The sequence below is a fragment of the Brachyhypopomus gauderio genome, unplaced genomic scaffold, assembly GCF_052324685.1.
Source record: "Brachyhypopomus gauderio isolate BG-103 unplaced genomic scaffold, BGAUD_0.2 sc138, whole genome shotgun sequence".
In the NCBI taxonomy this organism is placed as follows: domain Eukaryota; kingdom Metazoa; phylum Chordata; class Actinopteri; order Gymnotiformes; family Hypopomidae; genus Brachyhypopomus; species Brachyhypopomus gauderio.
The window spans coordinates 203418-221635 of record NW_027506959.1 but is presented as its reverse complement, the minus strand read 5'-3'; the positions used below and the strand labels follow the sequence as shown (position 1 = coordinate 221635).

The 18218-nt window shown below is 42.5% G+C and overlaps 2 protein-coding genes across 4 annotated transcripts; both read left to right on the top strand.

Moving 5' to 3' along the window:
- Positions 1-408: 408 nt before the first annotated feature.
- appl1 (adaptor protein, phosphotyrosine interaction, PH domain and leucine zipper containing 1) lies at positions 409-10749 on the top strand. 3 transcript variants are annotated; one of them, XM_076994249.1, is made up of 22 exons: positions 409-741; positions 1420-1518; positions 1647-1706; positions 1873-1944; positions 2056-2143; positions 2231-2272; positions 2863-2921; positions 3572-3718; positions 3866-3948; positions 4397-4555; positions 5242-5430; positions 5823-5865; positions 5972-6028; positions 6173-6264; positions 6366-6545; positions 6771-6820; positions 7842-8016; positions 8150-8186; positions 8289-8435; positions 8947-8997; positions 9126-9215; positions 9581-10749. In XM_076994249.1, the coding sequence occupies exons 1-22, from the start codon at positions 688-690 to the stop codon at positions 9728-9730; spliced, it is 2124 nt and encodes a 707-aa protein (XP_076850364.1). In that variant the 5' UTR covers positions 409-687; the 3' UTR covers positions 9731-10749. The 3 variants fall into 3 exon arrangements, with proteins under 3 accessions (XP_076850364.1, XP_076850363.1, XP_076850365.1); XM_076994248.1 differs by having other exon boundaries at positions 6768-6820; XM_076994250.1 differs by lacking the exons at positions 409-741; positions 1420-1518 and having other exon boundaries at positions 1644-1706; positions 2061-2143; positions 6768-6820.
- Positions 10750-11313: 564 nt separating this feature from the next.
- hesx1 (HESX homeobox 1) lies at positions 11314-13971 on the top strand. Its single transcript, XM_076994251.1, has 4 exons — positions 11314-12459; positions 12552-12709; positions 12934-13035; positions 13322-13971. Exons 1-4 carry the CDS (start codon positions 12309-12311, stop codon positions 13427-13429), a joined length of 519 nt encoding a protein of 172 aa, XP_076850366.1. The 5' UTR covers positions 11314-12308; the 3' UTR covers positions 13430-13971.
- Positions 13972-18218: the final 4247 nt, after the last annotated feature.

The window sequence follows — 18218 nt, the reverse complement described above, 5'->3', positions numbered from 1 at the left end:
CACTCGGTTCGTATGTGTGTGTTTTTTATATAAATATAGCTTGAAGATCGACGGCCGATTCATGAATGTGCATAATTTTACGTTTCCTAGAAGCACAGTTGAACATTTGCTCGGTTGCTGCAGCTGGAGAAGCAGACACATAAGAGCAAAAGCCTGCTGGTAAAAACAGAATTGCAGTTGCGCATGTAGCATTTTCTCTCACTTCGACCTGATTTGCGATTCGAATTCACTGATTCGACTTATTAAATTGTAATGATTGGGCTTCATTAGGCCTAAAGTTAATCATACATAACACACACCCGAAATATGTCAACCTCACCTCGTACTTCTAAGTACCTCTAAGAAGGTCGGCCCTTCTGACATTGGTATGTTTATCAAACGCCGAATCTTAACAAAAGTTTTGCTCAAGGTCAGTGCCTTTGGCGATGTTTTTTTATTTATAATAATAATAATCATCATCATCATCCTGCTCGTCGTCACCGCACACAAACTCTCCGCCCATCCGCGGGAAGGGAGGCACGGAATGTCCGCACTTGTGGGAGGATTCTGGTGGGGTGTTGTGGATTTGTCCTGAATAACTTAGCCAAAGGAGGAAATAGAGAGATTTATTTCTTAGACACCGTTATCAGTGGCTTGGTGTTAGATAACCATCAGCTCAGAGCTGTGCGTTGGGTTCACCCCGCAGTCATGCCTGGAATGGACAAGCTGCCGATAGAAGAGGCTCTGGAGGACAGTCCTCAGGTAAACACGGCGCCTCGCGCGCGCGCGGCTAGCCGCTAGCCTAGCACGCTAACCAGCCAGCATCAGCAGCAGCCTTGTTCGTTATCACAACACGAAGATTCATGTTTTTTTTTTGATAACGATTTCACGTTTTTTTCAAATTGTCCAAACTGGTGTACTGTGGCTCAGACGAGGATTATTAAAATGTAGAGCATCGAGAGTCCCGTCAACGAGCGGCTAGCTGCGTTAGCCCATTAGCTGTTCGGAAATGAGCGACGCCGACACCAGCTGCGGCTCTCTGGGTGTTTACAGGAACAGCGCTTTAAATTCGTAACATAACTAAGATATCTGTACTTGTCCGGTTGGTTAACAAACGTGTTAGCCAGGAGAGCCACAGCTGGAAATATTGACTAACTACAGGTTGCAGTAATTAAGTTCCTTTGCAGTGTAATATCACCTGCCTAACACAGAAGCTGTTTTACAGTTAAGGTTTTTGTCAAGGGTCGAGCAAGCAAATAAATAAACAGTGTTTGCAAAAAAGGATGTATTATTCAGACCATTATGGTTAGAAATATTTTTCCCGTATGACATTTGCTAGCTACAGTGTTGAAATAACCCTACAAAGGGCCTCGCATTTTGTCATACATTTTCTTTGGTGGCTTTGGTGTTTGACAAGACAGTCACATTATCTGTTTCTAGACACGCTCCCTGCTTGGTGTGTTTGAGGAGGACACGTATACAATATCCAGCTACTACCATCAGCTCTTTCAAGCCATGCAGAGAATATATGATGCGCAGGTAAAGCATAGCTTCCTTAACACTTGTAAGGCGCACCATCAATCAGTAATACTCTGAGAGGCTGTGAAGTGTCATTTTCATCTTTCATGTTTCCTGAAACTTTAAACTACAGCTAATATGGTTTACAGAATGAACTCAGCGCTGCCACGCACCTAACATCCAAGTTACTGAAGGAATATGAAAAGCAGGTAACCTCTCTTGAACACTAAGCACTCTCTTTCACTAAGCATTTCTGAGCAAAGTGGTTTTGCAGTTGTATTTATTTATCTGTTTATTACTGCTGCTGAAGTGCTGCAAGTCGCACGCTGGCAGTAATCTCATGAGCCTTAAAGCTTAAGGCTGCCTCTCTCGTAGCGTTTCCCTCTTGGTGGTGACGATGAGGTCATGAGCTCGACTTTACAGCAGTTTGCCAAAGTCATCGATGAGGTGAGAGTGAAGTGCTGAATCTAAACTTACTGTGTTTTAATGTTTTTATGACTCGTTTATCACCTGTCTCTCCCCCTCACTTGCTTTTTTTTTTTTTTTTTTTTTTGGCAGCTCAGCTCTTGCCATGCTGTTCTGTCCACTCAGCTAGCAGATGCCATGATGTTTCCCATCGCTCAGTTCAAAGAAAGGGACCTGAAAGGTAAAGACTCTCTGGCCGGAGCCGCACGTGTCACGTCAGTGTGGTTATTATGGAGCAATGCCCACTCTGCATCTCTCTCTCCTACAGAAATCCTCACCCTGAAAGAGGTATTCCAGATATCCAGTGATGGTGAGAATCAGCTCTATACAAAAATGAGGAACTTTCACTTTGCACTATTTGCACATTTACTGGTGCGTTGACTCTCCGAAATGCAGAGTTCTGAATATGAAAAAAGCAAAGGGGTCCTGCACTCAAGAAAGACTTGACCATTGGCTTTATTGCTTCCTCAGTAATCTTCTTTATTTATTATAAGTCAGGCATGTCAGCTCATGCTATCAGTACCCTGCTATCAGCTAGGAGGGTATTCCTTATTATCTAATGCAAAATAAGGCCTAACATTAAACTCAGCCATAATCTAAATATATGAACCGGAAACATGCCACTTTAAAAGCTTTGTGATATCATCTTTCAAGTGTGACTTGGGTTAGGGTTACATTTAAGGGACCAATTATTATTATTTGTCTCTAAAACCTCTGACCACTGGTGAATTAAGGTCCAGGATGCTGATACAGCTATTATGTTCTGAAAGTCTAGTTTTTAGTGGTCAGCTTTGTTTTATGCATCACATAACATGTGACTTCTTGGGGGACTCTAGCAGGTTTTTCTCTGAGCAAGATTTTTGCTGGACGTTTCTATCTTCTTTTTTTTTTTTTTGTTAGATCATGACGTGGCCGTCAACAGATACAATCGATTATCTAAAAGAAAAGAAAACGAGAAGGTAAGTTGCTGTAAAAATTTGTTGAAACTGCACAGGTCAAATTTTAACATCCCAGCACTCACTCCCGTGTTCAGCAGACCCCTGCTGTCCTCACACCCGTTCTGTCGAGTTATTAAACAAGTGTCCTCTTGTGCCCCATGCACCTCGCTGTCTGTCTTTAATGAAACCCATACAGAGGCCTGGCTTGGCACCTGCTAGAGCTACATGTGTTGGACAGATTTGGCTGGCTTGAGTCCTGTGTCTTTGTGAAAAGCATGAGTTCACTCTAGATCTGGTTTGGTGGAGGAGTAAAAAGGGGTGTGAGGTTTTGGGTTAATATTTAACACATGCAGGAAGCATTGAGCTGCTTAACATGTGGTGATTGTAGTAATATAAATTACTGTTGAGGTGCAGAATGTGAAACAATTACAAAACTCTGCTGTAGGGCTTTCTGTATACTTTGATATTATTGAGTTCTAATCAATGTGCATTACCATATGTGGTTTTAGATAATTTGTGTTTACTTTGCTTAACTAACATAACTGTAATTACATCATAATTTCTATAAGTATGCTATGTTAATATTTGCTGCAGTAATAATCTCAAACATCGTCGCCTGGTTACCTAATCACAGACGCTCAGAAACACAGACGCTCTTGCCTCCACAACAGGTGAAGGGTGAGGTGATGGAGGATGTCTACACCTCCAGGAAGAAGCAGCACCAGACCATGATGCACTATTTCCTCGCTCTTAATACTCTACAGTACAAGAAGAAGATTGCTCTGCTGGAGCCCTTGTTGGGCTATATGCAAGCACAGGTGTGGCTCTTTAGATTAAACGATAACTTTTTAAAAATAGTATATATAACATTTTGGGCTCCAGCTATGCTTGTTCAAGGAGGCACTGCGTCTTCTCCAGATTTCTGTTTGGATGTTCTCATCCACGTCTTTCTGTGCTTTCATCAGATGAGTTTCTTCAAGCTTGGATCAGAGAACCTGACACAGCAATGGGAAGACTTCCTCACCAACATTGGGACCAGTGTACAGAAGTAGGTTATAGTAGAAGTAGTTGTATATGTTTATATCTGTGTTTTAGACTGTAATACGTTTTATGTTTATTTCATAATTGTAAGTTAATTGCAGTTGCCCTGTAGGATTTGTTGGTCATTTTTTCTCTTGTGCTGCTGTATTGTACTTGGCTTCTTGTTGAGGCATTGAAGGAAATGGACAGTTAGCTAGTGTAGACTTATGCAAATGAATGTGTTTGTGGTGTTTACTTTACGCCTGGATTGCATGCAGTCATTGGCTTTTTTCCTCTTTTATTATTTGACTAAGGTTAAAGAATTTGCCTGTACTTCACCTCGGTGGTGGTTATATGATCGTGAGTGTGTGTGTTTAAGGACTTGTGCCATATATCCGTTTATGCAGAGAGCTTCTCCCCGTGTGGTTTGAGTAGTGTGACTGGTAATCAACAGTCCCGCGTACGTGTGCTTGCAGTGTCCGCAGGGAGATGGACAGCGAGGTGGACGGTATGCAGCAGACCATCCAGGACCTAGAGGAGGCCAGTGACCTGCTCTACATGCCTGACCCCGACCCCAGTAAAATCCCCATCAATCGCAACCTGACCCGCAAGGCCGGCTACCTCAACACGCGCAAGTACGATGCTGTGCCGCGTGGTTCAAACCACACTCTTCTTCATGTGAAGCGAAGGCTTATTGTTGGTCTGCAAAATGTGTGGACTTTTAACACCATGATCCTAATCTGGGAAAGTATGTACATGGACGAGCTTTAAAACATGTGCTCTGACCCCCAGACCAAAGAGCCAGGTCTGGCATGGCCGTCAGAGTAGAAAGTTTGCCCTTCTGACTGATGGTGCCGGTTATAGTACTCTCTCCATCAGGGGTGACCGACTGGATCACAGTGCCTTCTCCTTCACTGACTGCCCCAGTGCACATCATTTCATGTGTCCCCAACACGTCCACATTTCATCCAGGCTCTCACCCTCGGCCCTCACCCCTACCATGGCTTTTACGTAATATCCTGACAGCAGGTGGTGTTGCTTTAACCAAGGTTGTGCTCCCAGTTATCCTGCAGTATCATCCCACTTCTGACACCATCTATGGTGAAGGCACAGGGCAGTGTTCATGCCTTGCTTCATGCCTGGCTGTGTCTCAGTTCTCATGATTATTCCTAAGATTCTGAGCTAGTGTTGGAAGAAATATAACATTGTTTATTGTCAGTTTTTATTATACAGTAAATTACCTTTTACAAAGAGTATGAAAACCTAAAAGTGTCCTACATGTTGCTCTGTCAAAGTTTCTTACATTACATCTTCCATCCAGTAAAACAGGGCTGGTGTCATCCACCTGGGATCGTCAGTATTTCTTCACCCAGGGCGGGAACCTAATGAGCCAGGCGCGTGGAGACGTGGCCGGGGGTTTGGTCATGGACATTGACAACTGCTCCGTCATGGCAGTGGACTGCGAGGACCGCCGATTCTGCTTCCAGATCTCGTCCTTCGATGGCAAAAAGTACGTGAGAGTCCCGTTTGTTAACAGGAAGCATCAGGAATCCGCTTCATTTGGGGTTTTTCATCTGCAAGCAGAGCTCTGGCTTCATTTAACACCACTAGCAACCTTTTGAGGGTTGCTTTGTGTAAATCTTGAGTAAGAGCATTAATTAAATTCATTGTGCACTGGGGAATTATGCAAATGGACCTTAGTCCTATTGTCCTTTATTCTGAAGTGTTGCGGAAGGTTATTTAATAACAATGGTTTTGTTCACAAGCTGGATGAAACAGTTTGTGTAACCTCTCAGAGTAGGAGAGGTTGTGCTCGAAGCTGTGACTCATTTCTGTTTGCATGCTCCGACAAAAGCCCTGTTCAGTGCTTGCGCAGAGCTGTGATCTTTCTCTACATTGCAGGGTTGCCATTCTACAAGCAGATAGCAGGAAAGACTGTGAAGAGGTAATGAAGTTACAGATTTATTTATCAAAATATTACCCTGGTGAAATTTAAATTCTCAAAATGTGAGTATGAAAAACACCTGCATTGTCTTCATGTTTTCTTTCAGTGGATCGCTACAATAAATAACATCTCGAAGAGAATCTATCTTAGCGAGAACCCTGAGGTATTTGTGTGTCCGTTTTCTCTCTCTGACATGGACTACAAATCCTTTATAAGTTACCATTTTATCACAAGACACACGTTCACCGTGCTGATCCTAGCATTGCGAAATCTTTGCGGCACTGGAATGGTTGCCCCTTGTTGACAGGAAACGGCCGCCAGAGCGAACCAGTCGGCCCTGGAAGCTGTGACGCCTTCCCCTTCATTCCAGCAACGGCACGAGAGCTTTCGACCCAGCACGTCAGTATTGTCTCCCCACTCGCGCACCCGCCCGCTTACGCAATGCTGATTGGTTCCTCCGTCGCTGGCCCGTAGCAGTAACGTCATGCCCACACCTGCAGGCAAGGCCGACCCAGAGCTGCGCGGACGAGCAGCCAAGGCTCCGTTGGCTCCGACTCGCCCGCTCTCTCCTCCCTGTCTCTGGACTCCCTCGTGGCCCCAGACACACCCATCCAGTTTGACATCATCTCACCCGTCTGTGAAGAGCATGCCACCCAGGCCAAGAACGCCAGCCAGGGCAGGTCAGCACTTTTAAGCCTGTGTTATCCTTCAGCAGGACAAGGAATGTCTGAATTGGCAAGTCACATAGAATTTAAAGTGTTCGTCACACCATAGTGGCCTTTCTCTTAAGCTGTTAATTAGTCAGTAATTTTCTCCAGAGTTCTGTGTTCATTTAACTTTTTACTTATATTATTACTTGCACTTGGAGATAATGCCGGTCGTTCTTTGGCCCTTTTTGAAAGAAGGACCAACCCATTTGGGGAGAGTGGAGAGCCACAGTCCGGGGAGAGTGAAGGTACGTGCTCCTCTTAGCTCCTCTGAGTCCTGCAAACTTGGGTCCTTTGTTCCCCCGCTGGTCATGAACAGTGTTGGGAACGTTACTTTAAAAAAGTAATTAGTTATAGTTACTCACTACTTCTTCAAAAAAGTAACTGAGTTAGTAACTGAATTACTCTATAATAAAAGTAACTCGTTACCAGGGAAAGTAACTATTTGCGTTACAGTTAAAAAAGGTTATATGCCAATTAATTAAGTTTTTTTTTAAAGCAGTTTTCACAGTCGGTTGAAATGAGTAGATCAGAAAATTGTTTAACTTTTGATATTTATTGCACATACACAGACCAGTGCAGGATAAAATCCTTTAAAATCCCAAATCTTTGGGGGGGGGGAAGCAAAAGTAAACAGTTACACTATATAAAGTGCATTTACATCTATGAAATTAAATTAAATTCTCTCAACCTGAGATAACTGGTTTGTTTACAACAGAAGTAAACTTAACAATAAAACCTCTATTCTTAATTAAATAAATCAAATACCCAGTCTGGTAGACATTCAGGAACTTCAAGTATTTTCTTAAATAATGTTTATATCGCCTTGAAAGTTCTAGTTTTCTTCGGCTTGCACCTGACATTTCGGCCTCTTCTCCGTTTGTGTCGTGTCACTCGCGTGCTTCGGCGCGCGTGTAAAATCACTGGCTCTGATTGGCTATCATAACGCTGCCTTAGCCAATCGCTTACTGACTTTTTAAGTTAAACAGGTGTTACACCGAGAACTGTGACTTATCGGGATCTGTTACTCCTCACTAGACTGGGCAGCGGTCCGCTCGCATTAGTATATCAATATATAGTAACGCACCGCTTTTAATGACCAGTAACGTAAACGGCGTTGTAACGACAGGAAAAGTAACTAATTATATTATCCCGTTACTGACAAAATGACGACGTTACCTAACGCCGTTATTTTTAACGGCGTTATTCGCAACACTGGTCATGAAGCAGAGCGGCGTAAGAGTATTGTGCTCTGGCCTGCGTCTCCAGACTCCATCCTTCACCAGCTCTTCATCGCCCGCTTCCTGGGCTCCATGGAGGTGAAGGCCACGGAGAACGCGGACGTCATCTATGAAACCATGAGGCAGATCCTGGCGGCCCGAGCCATCCACAACATCTTCAGGATGACTGAGTCCCACCTGCTGGTCACCTGTGAATGCCTGAAGTGAGAGGCAACCCTCACACTCGAGCAGTTGACGATTTGGTTGCACTGTTGACGTTCTCCACTGCACAGTAGGAATGACTGTTGTCTTGTGATACGGCCCTTCCTTACCACAATGTCTGTGTGGTCTTTCTAGGCTCATTGACCCTCAAACACAAGTCACGAGATTAAGGGTAGGTCTGGATATAATTAATATAAGCTTAGCGCTTCCCTGGACCCATATAGAGAGAGCATCGAGCATTTTGCCTTCATTGTTCCTCTCCCCTCCGCCGCAGTTCCCCCTGTCCAGCGTGGTGCTGTGCGCCTCCCACCAGGAGAACAAGCGCCTCTTCGGCTTCGTCCTGCAGACAGCCGGAGGGCAGGTGGACGGCCGGCCCGTCACCGTCTGCTACATCTTCGAGTCCAACAACGACGGCGAGAAGGTACGGGCAAAACGCCTCATCCTTGAAGTGCAGTCGGAAGCGCACAGACGTCAGAGTAAATGTCATCAGACAGATGGAATTGCAGTCCATCAGTGTTTGACCTTACAGACATACTTACAGACATTTGAAGACCGTTTTAAGTCCTTATCAAGAAGGTCCTGGGTATTGAGGGGTTTTGTGTTCTTTTCTGGCTCGACTTTCCATGTTTTTGCCATCAGATGATAATTGCAGATAAAAAGCAGTTTATAATTGCTCCTCAGTAATTCTATCATGCTCTTTGTTTATTCAGGAGCCTTTTTCAACCTGATCCCCCCCCCCCCCCCCCCCCCTTTAAGGTCAACGTTTTACTAATGTACATATTTGTGTTATTGGTGTCCAGGTCTTTCATAAGTTTCGTGTACATTATCAATAAAAATGCCAAAACAGTCATGTGAAGGTATGTGTGATCAGAAGTGCATTTTAGTTGCCTCATGTAAGCTGTGCTCTCCGTTACCCTCTCATTCTCTGTCAGATCTGTGACAGTGTGGGACTGGCTAAACAAATCGCTCTCCACTCAGAAATGGTAAGAGTCTCTGCCAAGAATGCAGAAGCATCGCTCGTAATGTTTACGTGAGCGCTGAGCTAAACGAGGCCTTGAGTTACACGGTTAAAGTCTCGATCGTATGCTGCGGCTCTTACGAATGTCCGCAGGATCGCAAAGCCACACAAAAACAAAAGGAGATGGACATGGCCAAGGAGAAGCAGCAAGAAGAACTGACCAAGCAGAAACAGATCGAAAAGGTACATGGGGGGAAAAACATCATATTGTAACCTTCAAATACACGTTTTCCATTTTAACCTCTTGTTCAGCAGATCTGAGAGAGTGGTCATAACCAGGTAGCTGCCACACGTCTTAAGCATGTACTGAATCGTTTTTAAAGCAGCGCTGCCTAATTCAGCACCCTGTCCCCTTCTAAAACACCTAAACTAGCAGACATGAGCCATGAGATCTGAAATGTGCTGGTTCTAGGGATGGGGCTAAGATGTGAACTGTCTGGAAGCCCAGAGGGCTAGGCTGGGCTAGGATTATGATTAATTAAGTATTAACCCCACTATTAACATTCAGCTCTAATATTCGTAATGCTCTTTTTATCACATTAACTTAGGACCTTGAGGAACAGAGTCGCCTGATAGCTGCTTCTAGTCGGCCAAACCAACCAGCTGCTGATGGACAGTTTCTAGTCCTTAGCAACAGCCAATCGGAGGACAGCGATGCTGGGGATGAGACTCGGAAAAAAGGTGAATCGGAGGCTTGACAGTAAAGAGCAGGAAAAACAACCAAAAAGATTTCTGAACCTGTGTTCACTCTTTGTCTCATAACCTAGTCTTAAACACACTTCCTTCACAGCTGAAGGAAATGTGATTTGCAAGGTGACTGCAAAACATTACAGATAACATATAAGATCACGAAAGAGGATTCATGGTCTTTTTCTCTGTTGAATTGAGAGCATCTCCCGGGAACTTGGTTTGCTTGTACGAATATTTTATATTTGTCCGTTACATCTGAAACATGCTTTTAGAAAGTGTGTGTGAAAATCGATGCACTACAATGGCATACAAAAATTTGGAGAGGTTTGGTTGAAAGTTTTTGTTGGTTTGGGTTGGTTTTTTTTTTTTTTTTTTTGTTATTGGGTTTTTTTTTTTTGGGTTTTTTTTTTAAGGAAATTGCATGTGTGAATAACACATTTATTAAGGACTTGTATTAATATTGTGTATTTTACATTTGCCATCATGCTCTAACAAACTTGCATGCGCTTTTTCATGGGACTCGTGTCAGAAGCATTACTTTTATCTGTTTTGTTAAGTCTAACTTTATCGTACCTATGGTGTGTTACATAGGGCACTTTGCAGCCATTTAAACCTGGTGCTCTGATTCATCAGCAAGGCCAAGTACATTTTCCAGTTACAAAAAGTCATTGAAACAGAAGGCTTGTGTCAACATGGACTTGGACTGTTGATGTTGAAACTGGTCTGTAGTTTTCGCAATTTAATGGAAGAAAAACATGAAATGAAACAATGGGCAACACATAGCAATAACATTGCACTATGATTTCGCCATTTACACATACTATGAGTGTTAAGCAGATTCACAAATTTACTAAATGAAAGGTCCATGTTTTTGTTTGTTTGTTTTGGGAGGGGAAGTTACTTTGTTTGACCACCAGCCTTAACCAATTAACGCCAACCATTGCAATTAATATACTGTAATCATGCCAAGGTAATTATTGGAATCACCTCCTGTGTTAAAATACAAGCGGTCTGTGTTTATTGTTGAGTCGTTCGTTTTTGTTTTGTATATTAATGGTTCATGCTGATCTTCGGTGAAACCGTCTGTTGTGCGTAACTGTGCTTTTAAAAATTTCACTAAATAGACTTCTAGAGCCCACTTGAGAAGTGTATGATGCACCCACTTAGTGACTCCTTGCTTTTTTGGCTTATAAACACAATTTAAATAGTGGGAAGCAGATCTCTGTATAATTAATCATGTATTTAACAATACGATTTGTTACCTTTTTACGGTCTAATGGTATATAATGTTCTTTTTTGTTTGATTTTTTGTTCAATGGGATTGGCTTGCACATAAATAACATTTGTCAAATATATTTCAGATGGATATCGATTTGAAGTGTCCCACATTCTTGTCCAAAACTATAAAAGAAAATACTAGAATAAAACCTTGCAAACTTTAACAGAGTTCATCATAAAAGGCAAGCCTGTCAACTCTGGTAGTGTTGGCATGACTTTTTTGTGAGGTCATTCAGGCACGTTTGCATAAATAGAAGTAATTTCCAATGGTCAATGACCGTGAGTAATAACCTTTAATTTTATTTAGGAGGTAATAATCAAAAGGTTTTCTAAGTCCTTGGCACAGTAAACTAATTAAAGCAACATTTACTTGAAATTTAATATAACTTGTACATTTGCCTAGTTTCTGTTTGTTCTCTGGTCCTATTAATATATCATGCATTTATATTTGTATTCTGGACTTAATTGTTTTTGCTTTGTTTACCTCTGAAACTATTTTCCCTGAATTTTGTTTTGCATGTAAATAGCTCTAATTAGTAGAAACTTATCCATAACAAAAAAGAGCAGGGAGACCTTGCTCGTGCACCGAGGCTCGTCTTCAGTGTCCTTAAATCTCCGAAATTAGAGTAGTAAATAAATAACGTATTTATTTAAAGCGCACACGGTTGAATAGAAAAGTGACGGGCGATCAGTTCGACACTCCACGGGACAATTGCGAGGCTCGAGCGAGCAGCGACGCGTCACCCTGCCATTGTGTTACTGCCCTTTGTGTGTTCCCGCTATGCATTCAGTCACCCCATGCATGACAAGAGGAAAAGGAGGGAATATTCAGTAGGATTAGCTTTAATGGTTTTTTTTATCATTTTAAATTTTCCGCGCAAGAAAACCGCGTAAATAAGATTAGTGACTAGTTGACTGGTTTCTCATAATGCCGTCCGATCGGCTGAGGGAAATGAGGTGATTCGCTTTAAGCGCACGTGGCTGAGTGGGGAAACGAGCTCATTTTCTACCTGGTGGGTAAAAATAAAGGCACGTCGGGGCTGTTTTTGTCTCTCTAAACACAAGGGTTAAGGGACGTCCCTGGTAGACAACACCTTAGTGGACGCGTCTGTTCCAACTCCATTTGGACCCTAAATTCCCTGTAAACCGACTTACTCCCATGGTGGTGGAGAGCATCAATTCAAATGTAAAAGTTTGTGTTTTTAATTAGTGACGTGTTGCGTCTCGTTAGTTCGGTTTAAAGGCCACGCGACATTGATCAGCTCGAGCAGTTCCACGACCCTTCAGAGTCGAAGACTTGGAGGATTTATGCCTTTCTTGGAAATGGGATCTCTCCCAGTGAGCACACCTCAGAGCAGACCAGTAGCAAGACATTCGGTATTCACTATTGATAGCATACTAGGACTGGACAGGCCAGAGTCGAGGACTGTGATTTCCACACATTATCGGCCATGGGCAGGTATGTTGAAGTGTTAACATGCAGCAGGCATATGAGATGGGTTTAATCCGATTAAATTAATTCACCAACGATGTATGATCGATCGCTTCTAGACGTGCAACCAACACAGACCCGTTGCGGTGTAGCGGGCTGGTCGCTGGATTTTGCGACCAAAGAAGATGGTAAGGGCACATCGCCTACGGATTCCTACAGAGAAACGCTGAACTGGTACATGGGACGCAGGCCGCGTACTGCCTTCTCCTCCGTGCAGGTAGCTACTCGCAGCGTAGGTACCAAGGCTCAAAATAAGGGCTGCTGAGTATAAGTACACATGATTAGTGTTGAGGTAACGCAGTTTGTTCAGGATTATTTATTTAGACATGCCTTTTGAAAGTATTTGGCAGTGCTTAAAATGTTTTTCATATATTATTATAGGCATATAACCTAATGTAAGACACCAATATTACCTGTTTGCTATTTCTGTCTTTTTTAAAGATTGAGATACTTGAGAGCGTGTTCCGTGTGAACTCCTACCCAGGGATCGACGTGCGAGAAGAGCTTGCCCAGAAACTGCACCTTGATGAAGACAGAATACAGGTACAGAGAGAAAGAGTATTCCCGTCTAAATGTTGTAAACAGTTTTCAGTGTTGAAAGTAAAATTGAGGATTAGCGAAATTGAGGGTTACACAAGTAGGTTAATATTTGGGGGGGGGGGGGTATTAATGCTTAATGTGAGTTGAATGTTTGCTTTTAAGTTGCAACAGTTTGATATCATATATGACCAGGGGTTAAACAACTCGAAATAATGGAAAAATAACATTTGAACTGTCAAAGAGCCATGCAATGAGCACAGCTGCTTAATATTTCTCTGTCTCTTGCCAGATCTGGTTTCAGAACAGGAGAGCTAAACTGAAGAGATCCCACCGTGAGTCCCAGTTCCTCATGGTAAAAAAAGCCATTGGACTTCAGGGAGATCAGCAAGAATTGTAATAAATAGCGCTATTTTAATATTTTTTGTAATAATGTAATATTGTAGTATAATATATCCGTTGTGGTTTATTTTGATGCTTTACAAATCAAGTTTTTTTTAATGTGTATTTTGACATTTTATTAACGACCGTTTAATTAAACTTGTACGTGGTTTGACATTACAATTTGTTGAGTATTGCGATAGTTTGTCTCAAATCAATTTTCATTAATTTTGTTTATAAAATATTAGGTAATTAGAAAAAATGGCTTGCTCTAACATTTCAAGATAAAGACGCTTTTATTTTCTGAATGCGTTTTCTTGTGTGCATGTTATGGGCAAAATAATTGAGCTAAACATTAACGATCTGTTTTCAAAACCGCAATGATATTCATATTAGCTAATTTGAAGTAGAGTTACGCAAATAAATCGGAGAGTTAGGTTTTAACACGACCAGTGCGCTGTTAACTCGCTACAGTAGGAGGCGCTAGAATGCCTGTTTTGTGTAGAATTCGTGAACGACGTAATCATTTTGCAACGCTTCACAGTGGTAACAAAAACTGAATACAAGTACAAAAATATATAATAAATAAACATCAAAATATTGTTATGGTTTCAATGATGGAATGGTCACCGCACACGTCTGCTTTGTACTGCAAGCATTCATTTGTACAGTTATATTGTTGTTCATCTACAGCAGGGGTAGGCAATTAATTTTTACAAGGGGCCACATGAGAAACCTGAATTGTGTCAGAGGGCCACACAAACAATAATGACGTCATCACAGTGGCTCCGCCCACCTCACGCAAACTTCCGCGAAAGGAGGAGGCACTTATACTTGCCGCATCACATTCTGTGCAGTGTTCTCCAAACCGATGTGTGTTGGTATAAAGAAACACCCCTCAAAAACAGGGGAAGGAACATTTACCTGACCAATTTTAATGTTGCTTTTTGTTTCAGATTTGAAAAGTGCTGGAATTTAGGCTAAATACTTGAAAATGTTTGAAATTGTAACTACTTCGTTTCACAACAAATAGCCATCTGAATGAACAGTTTTCTTGTATTACGTTAACAAATACGAGCCTCTTGTAATTCTAGGACGAAACATGAGAGAACGTGAAGACGTTAAGATTGGGCGTTTTGAAAATAAACAACAATTAAATAATGTGATAAAAAAGCGAATTATTTCGGATAATTTCGAATATATGTATAAATATTTAACTTAATTAAGTTTAACGTGCTGGGAAATATTGAAATGGACCTTGAAAGTGACGTATATAATAATAATAATAGAATTTTATTTATAAGCGCCTTTCAAGACACACAAGGACTAACTAAACTAAAAACATTAGAAAGAAGCAGCAGATGAGAAAAGAGACACACACATACACACATATACATAAACACATACACATGTATAAATGCTTTAATTCCACCTTGTAAAGGTGTATGAACCCTGCAAACATGACTTTGTTCATTGCGCTGAAGCGCGGCGCGCGCGCGAAGTTACAAAATTCGAGAGGTGCACAACCTTGCGAATCAACAGCGCGTGAGACCCTCCGCCACCGCGATTACATAACTTTCGCCGCGCGGACCCTCGCGCCGCTCGCTCCGCGTCAAGTATAAACCTGGCTTAAACCTAGCTTTAAAGCACTTCTACGGCACTTTCAAGGTCCATTTCAATATTTCCCAGCTGACTCAGGTTCTCTCTAAGCTCGGTTTCTGGAATAGAAAACCTGAGCTTTCGTTAACTCTGAGTTTACTTACCCGCTTTCTGGAATACCCCCTGTTCAGTCAGCTATTTGTTGTGAATCGAAATACAGTTACAATTTCAAGCATTTTCAAGTACTTTAGCCTAAATTCCAGCACTTTTCAAACCTGGAACACAATGCACAATAAAAATTCGTCACGTAAATTTTCCGCCGTTTGCGGAGGTTCGCGCGAGGTGCAACGTTCACTCCCGAAAGCCTTAACTTGTCGCTGATCACCTACAGTGTTTCTCGCACAGCTCACACACACACGCAGGTACGTCCACACGGAATTAACACAAACGTAGCGCTTTCAAAATAAAAGCGTCACAGTTGTATTGCACGCACGACATAGATATTTGTTTCATTTATGATTGGCCTTCGCGGGCCGGACAGGGACGCACAACGGGCCGGATGTGGCCCGCGAAGGGCGTAGTTTGCCCAGGTCTGATCTACAGTCATGTGAGCCCACATTTGGCAGATGTATTCAACACTTTTCACCACAAAATAGTTTCTGACTGCATTGACATACTGCTAACCTGATGTGTTTTGCATGGTAGTGCATGTTGAGCTTGTAAAGATCTATCAGGCAGTAGCTGGAGTATTTATAATGAGTGGATTACTTAACGAGTTATTCAAAGTGCCAAGCCTACAAAAGTTGTGCCTTAGTAACAATGATGCTGAGATTACTGACTGCCATGTAGGTGGGGCAAGATTGTAAACTATCGGATACCTCTTACGCCTCAGGCCTGTGACCTCTGTGATATAAAACACTGGCGTCATCCTGAAAATGTGATACATGTCTGCACATACAGTAGTGTCCGAAGGGGCGGGGCTGTTGGAAACTCTGAGCCAATCAGGAACATTTTCACCTCACACTATGGACCTAAGGTTCCGTGAGGACAGTGCTAAGAAAGAACTGCATAAATTAATATGTATATTATATGTATACTATACTATAATAAAAACTCACTAAAGGCCTGCTATAATAAAGGCCCACTATAGTAAAGCGTTATCATATAGACCATATATATCTTATAGTACAAAACATCATTTGAAATGAATAACATTCACTCACTATTACGCTCATTCACTATGAGAATGAAAGACGGTGGCTTGGTGGTTAGCATATTTGCCTCTCAGCACTGGGGTTTCCATGTTCTCCCTGTGTCTGTGTGGGTTTCCACTAGGGTCTCTGGTTTCCTCCCACAGTCCAAAAACATGGAGGTTAGGTAAATTGGCATCCCTGATTCCTTGACAAATTCTCCCTGAGTGTGTAACTTTGTGTCTCTGTTCAATAAAAAACAGTTATCTGAGTGTCTGTGCATGAATGTGTGTGTGCTTGTATGCCCAGTGGTGGATGGTGCTCCGTCACTAGGGTTTTTGTCCTCTCAAATTCTCTCATCCCTGAGTGTTTGTGACTGTGTGTCTCTTCATGTCCAATGAAAACAGTTGTCTGAGTGTGTGTGCTTGCATGAATGATGGTGCTCTGTCACTAGGGTCTGTTCTCTCTCCCCTTCCTGCTCCCCATTCAATCCCGCAGGGGGCTGTGGATTCGGGTAGAGAGTGCGCTGTGTGGCTTCTTGCCGGTGTGTGTAAGACTTATACCTGTGTTAAAGTTGTAAAGCGACCTTGGGTATCTATAAAAGGTGTTATATAAATTGATCTATACACTCGCCGGCCACTTTATTAGGTACACCTGTCCAACTGCTCATTAATGCAAATGTCAAATCAGCCAATCACATGTCAGCAACTCAATGTATTTAGGCATGTAGACATGGCCACGATGATCTGCTGCAGTTCAAACCAAGCATCAGAATGGGGAAGAAAGATGATGTAAGTGATTTTGAACGTGGAATGGTTGTTGGTGTTAGACGGGCTCATCTGAGTATTTCAGAAAGTGCTGATCTATTGGGATTTTCATGTACAACCATCTCTAGGGTTTACAGAGAAGGGTCAGAAAAAGAGAACATATCCAGTGAGTCGCAGTTCTGTGGGCGCAAATGCCTTGTTGATGCCAGAGATCAGAGGAGAATGACCAGACTGGTTCGAGCTGATAGAACAGCAACAGTAACTCAAATAACCAGTCGTTACAACCGAGGCATGCAGAAGAGCATCTCTGAATGCACAACACATCGAACCTTGAGACGGATGGGCTACAGCAGCAGAGGACCACACCAGGTGACACTCCTGTTGGCTAAGAATAGGAAACTGAGGCTACAATTCACACACACTCACCTAGAAGATTGGGAAAACGTTGCCTGGTCTGATGAGTCTCGATTTCTGCTGTGACATTCGGTTGGTAGGGTCAGAATGTGGCGTCAACAACATAAAGCATGGATCCATCCTGCCTTGTATCAACGGTTCAGTACTCATCCTGCCTGAGTATTGTTGCTGACCATGTCCATCCCTTTATGACCACTGTGTACCCATATTCTGATGGCTACTTCCAGCAGGTTAACACACCATATCAAAAAGCGCAAATGATCTCAGACTGATTTCTTGAACGCGACAGTGAGTTAAGTGTACACGAATGGCCTCCACAGTCACCAGATATCAATCCAAATCCACCTTCGGGATGTGTTGTAGCGACAAATCTGCAGCAACTGTGTGATGCTATCATGTCAATATGGACCAGACTCTCTGAGGAATGTTTCCAGTACCTTGTTGAATATATGCCACAAAGTATTAAGGCAGTTCTGAGGGCAAAGGAGGGTCCAACCTGGTACTAGAAAGGTGTACCTAAGTGGCCGGTGAGTGCATTTCCTTATTATAAGCTGCCTGTATATATTAAAACGAATGTGTAGAACACATCTCTTTGATATTTTATAATGGGAATCTATTAGGGGCAAAAGTTAAAGCACCGAACCAGATCATTTATGGAGACGGAGATGCAATGGTGTGCACACGGCTTTGTCAGAAGGAAAGCACTCTGGTCATCTTTCACGCTGAAAACAAAAAGAGTCTTTTCATGTTCACATCAATAGTAACAGAAGATCGCCTGAAAGAAAGAGCTGGGTGTTCCTGCCCATAGCGCGCGCGCGCTCAAATGCACATCTTTCCC

Bases quoted from the DNA above. Each gene is read 5' to 3' on its own strand.
- hesx1 (XM_076994251.1), top strand. From the start codon at position 12,309: ATGCCTTTCTTGGAAATGGGATCTCTCCCAGTGAGCACACCTCAGAGC. The intron at 12,460-12,551 runs GTATGTTGAAGT...GATCGCTTCTAG, and splicing joins ACATTATCGGCCATGGGCAG to ACGTGCAACCAACACAGACC. The intron at 12,710-12,933 runs GTAGCTACTCGC...TCTTTTTTAAAG, and splicing joins CTGCCTTCTCCTCCGTGCAG to ATTGAGATACTTGAGAGCGT.
- appl1 (XM_076994248.1), top strand. From the start codon at position 688: ATGCCTGGAATGGACAAGCTGCCGATAGAAGAGGCTCTGGAGGACAGT. The intron at 3,949-4,396 runs GTAGGTTATAGT...GTGTGCTTGCAG, and splicing joins ATTGGGACCAGTGTACAGAA to TGTCCGCAGGGAGATGGACA. The intron at 8,017-8,149 runs GTGAGAGGCAAC...TGGTCTTTCTAG, and splicing joins GTCACCTGTGAATGCCTGAA to GCTCATTGACCCTCAAACAC.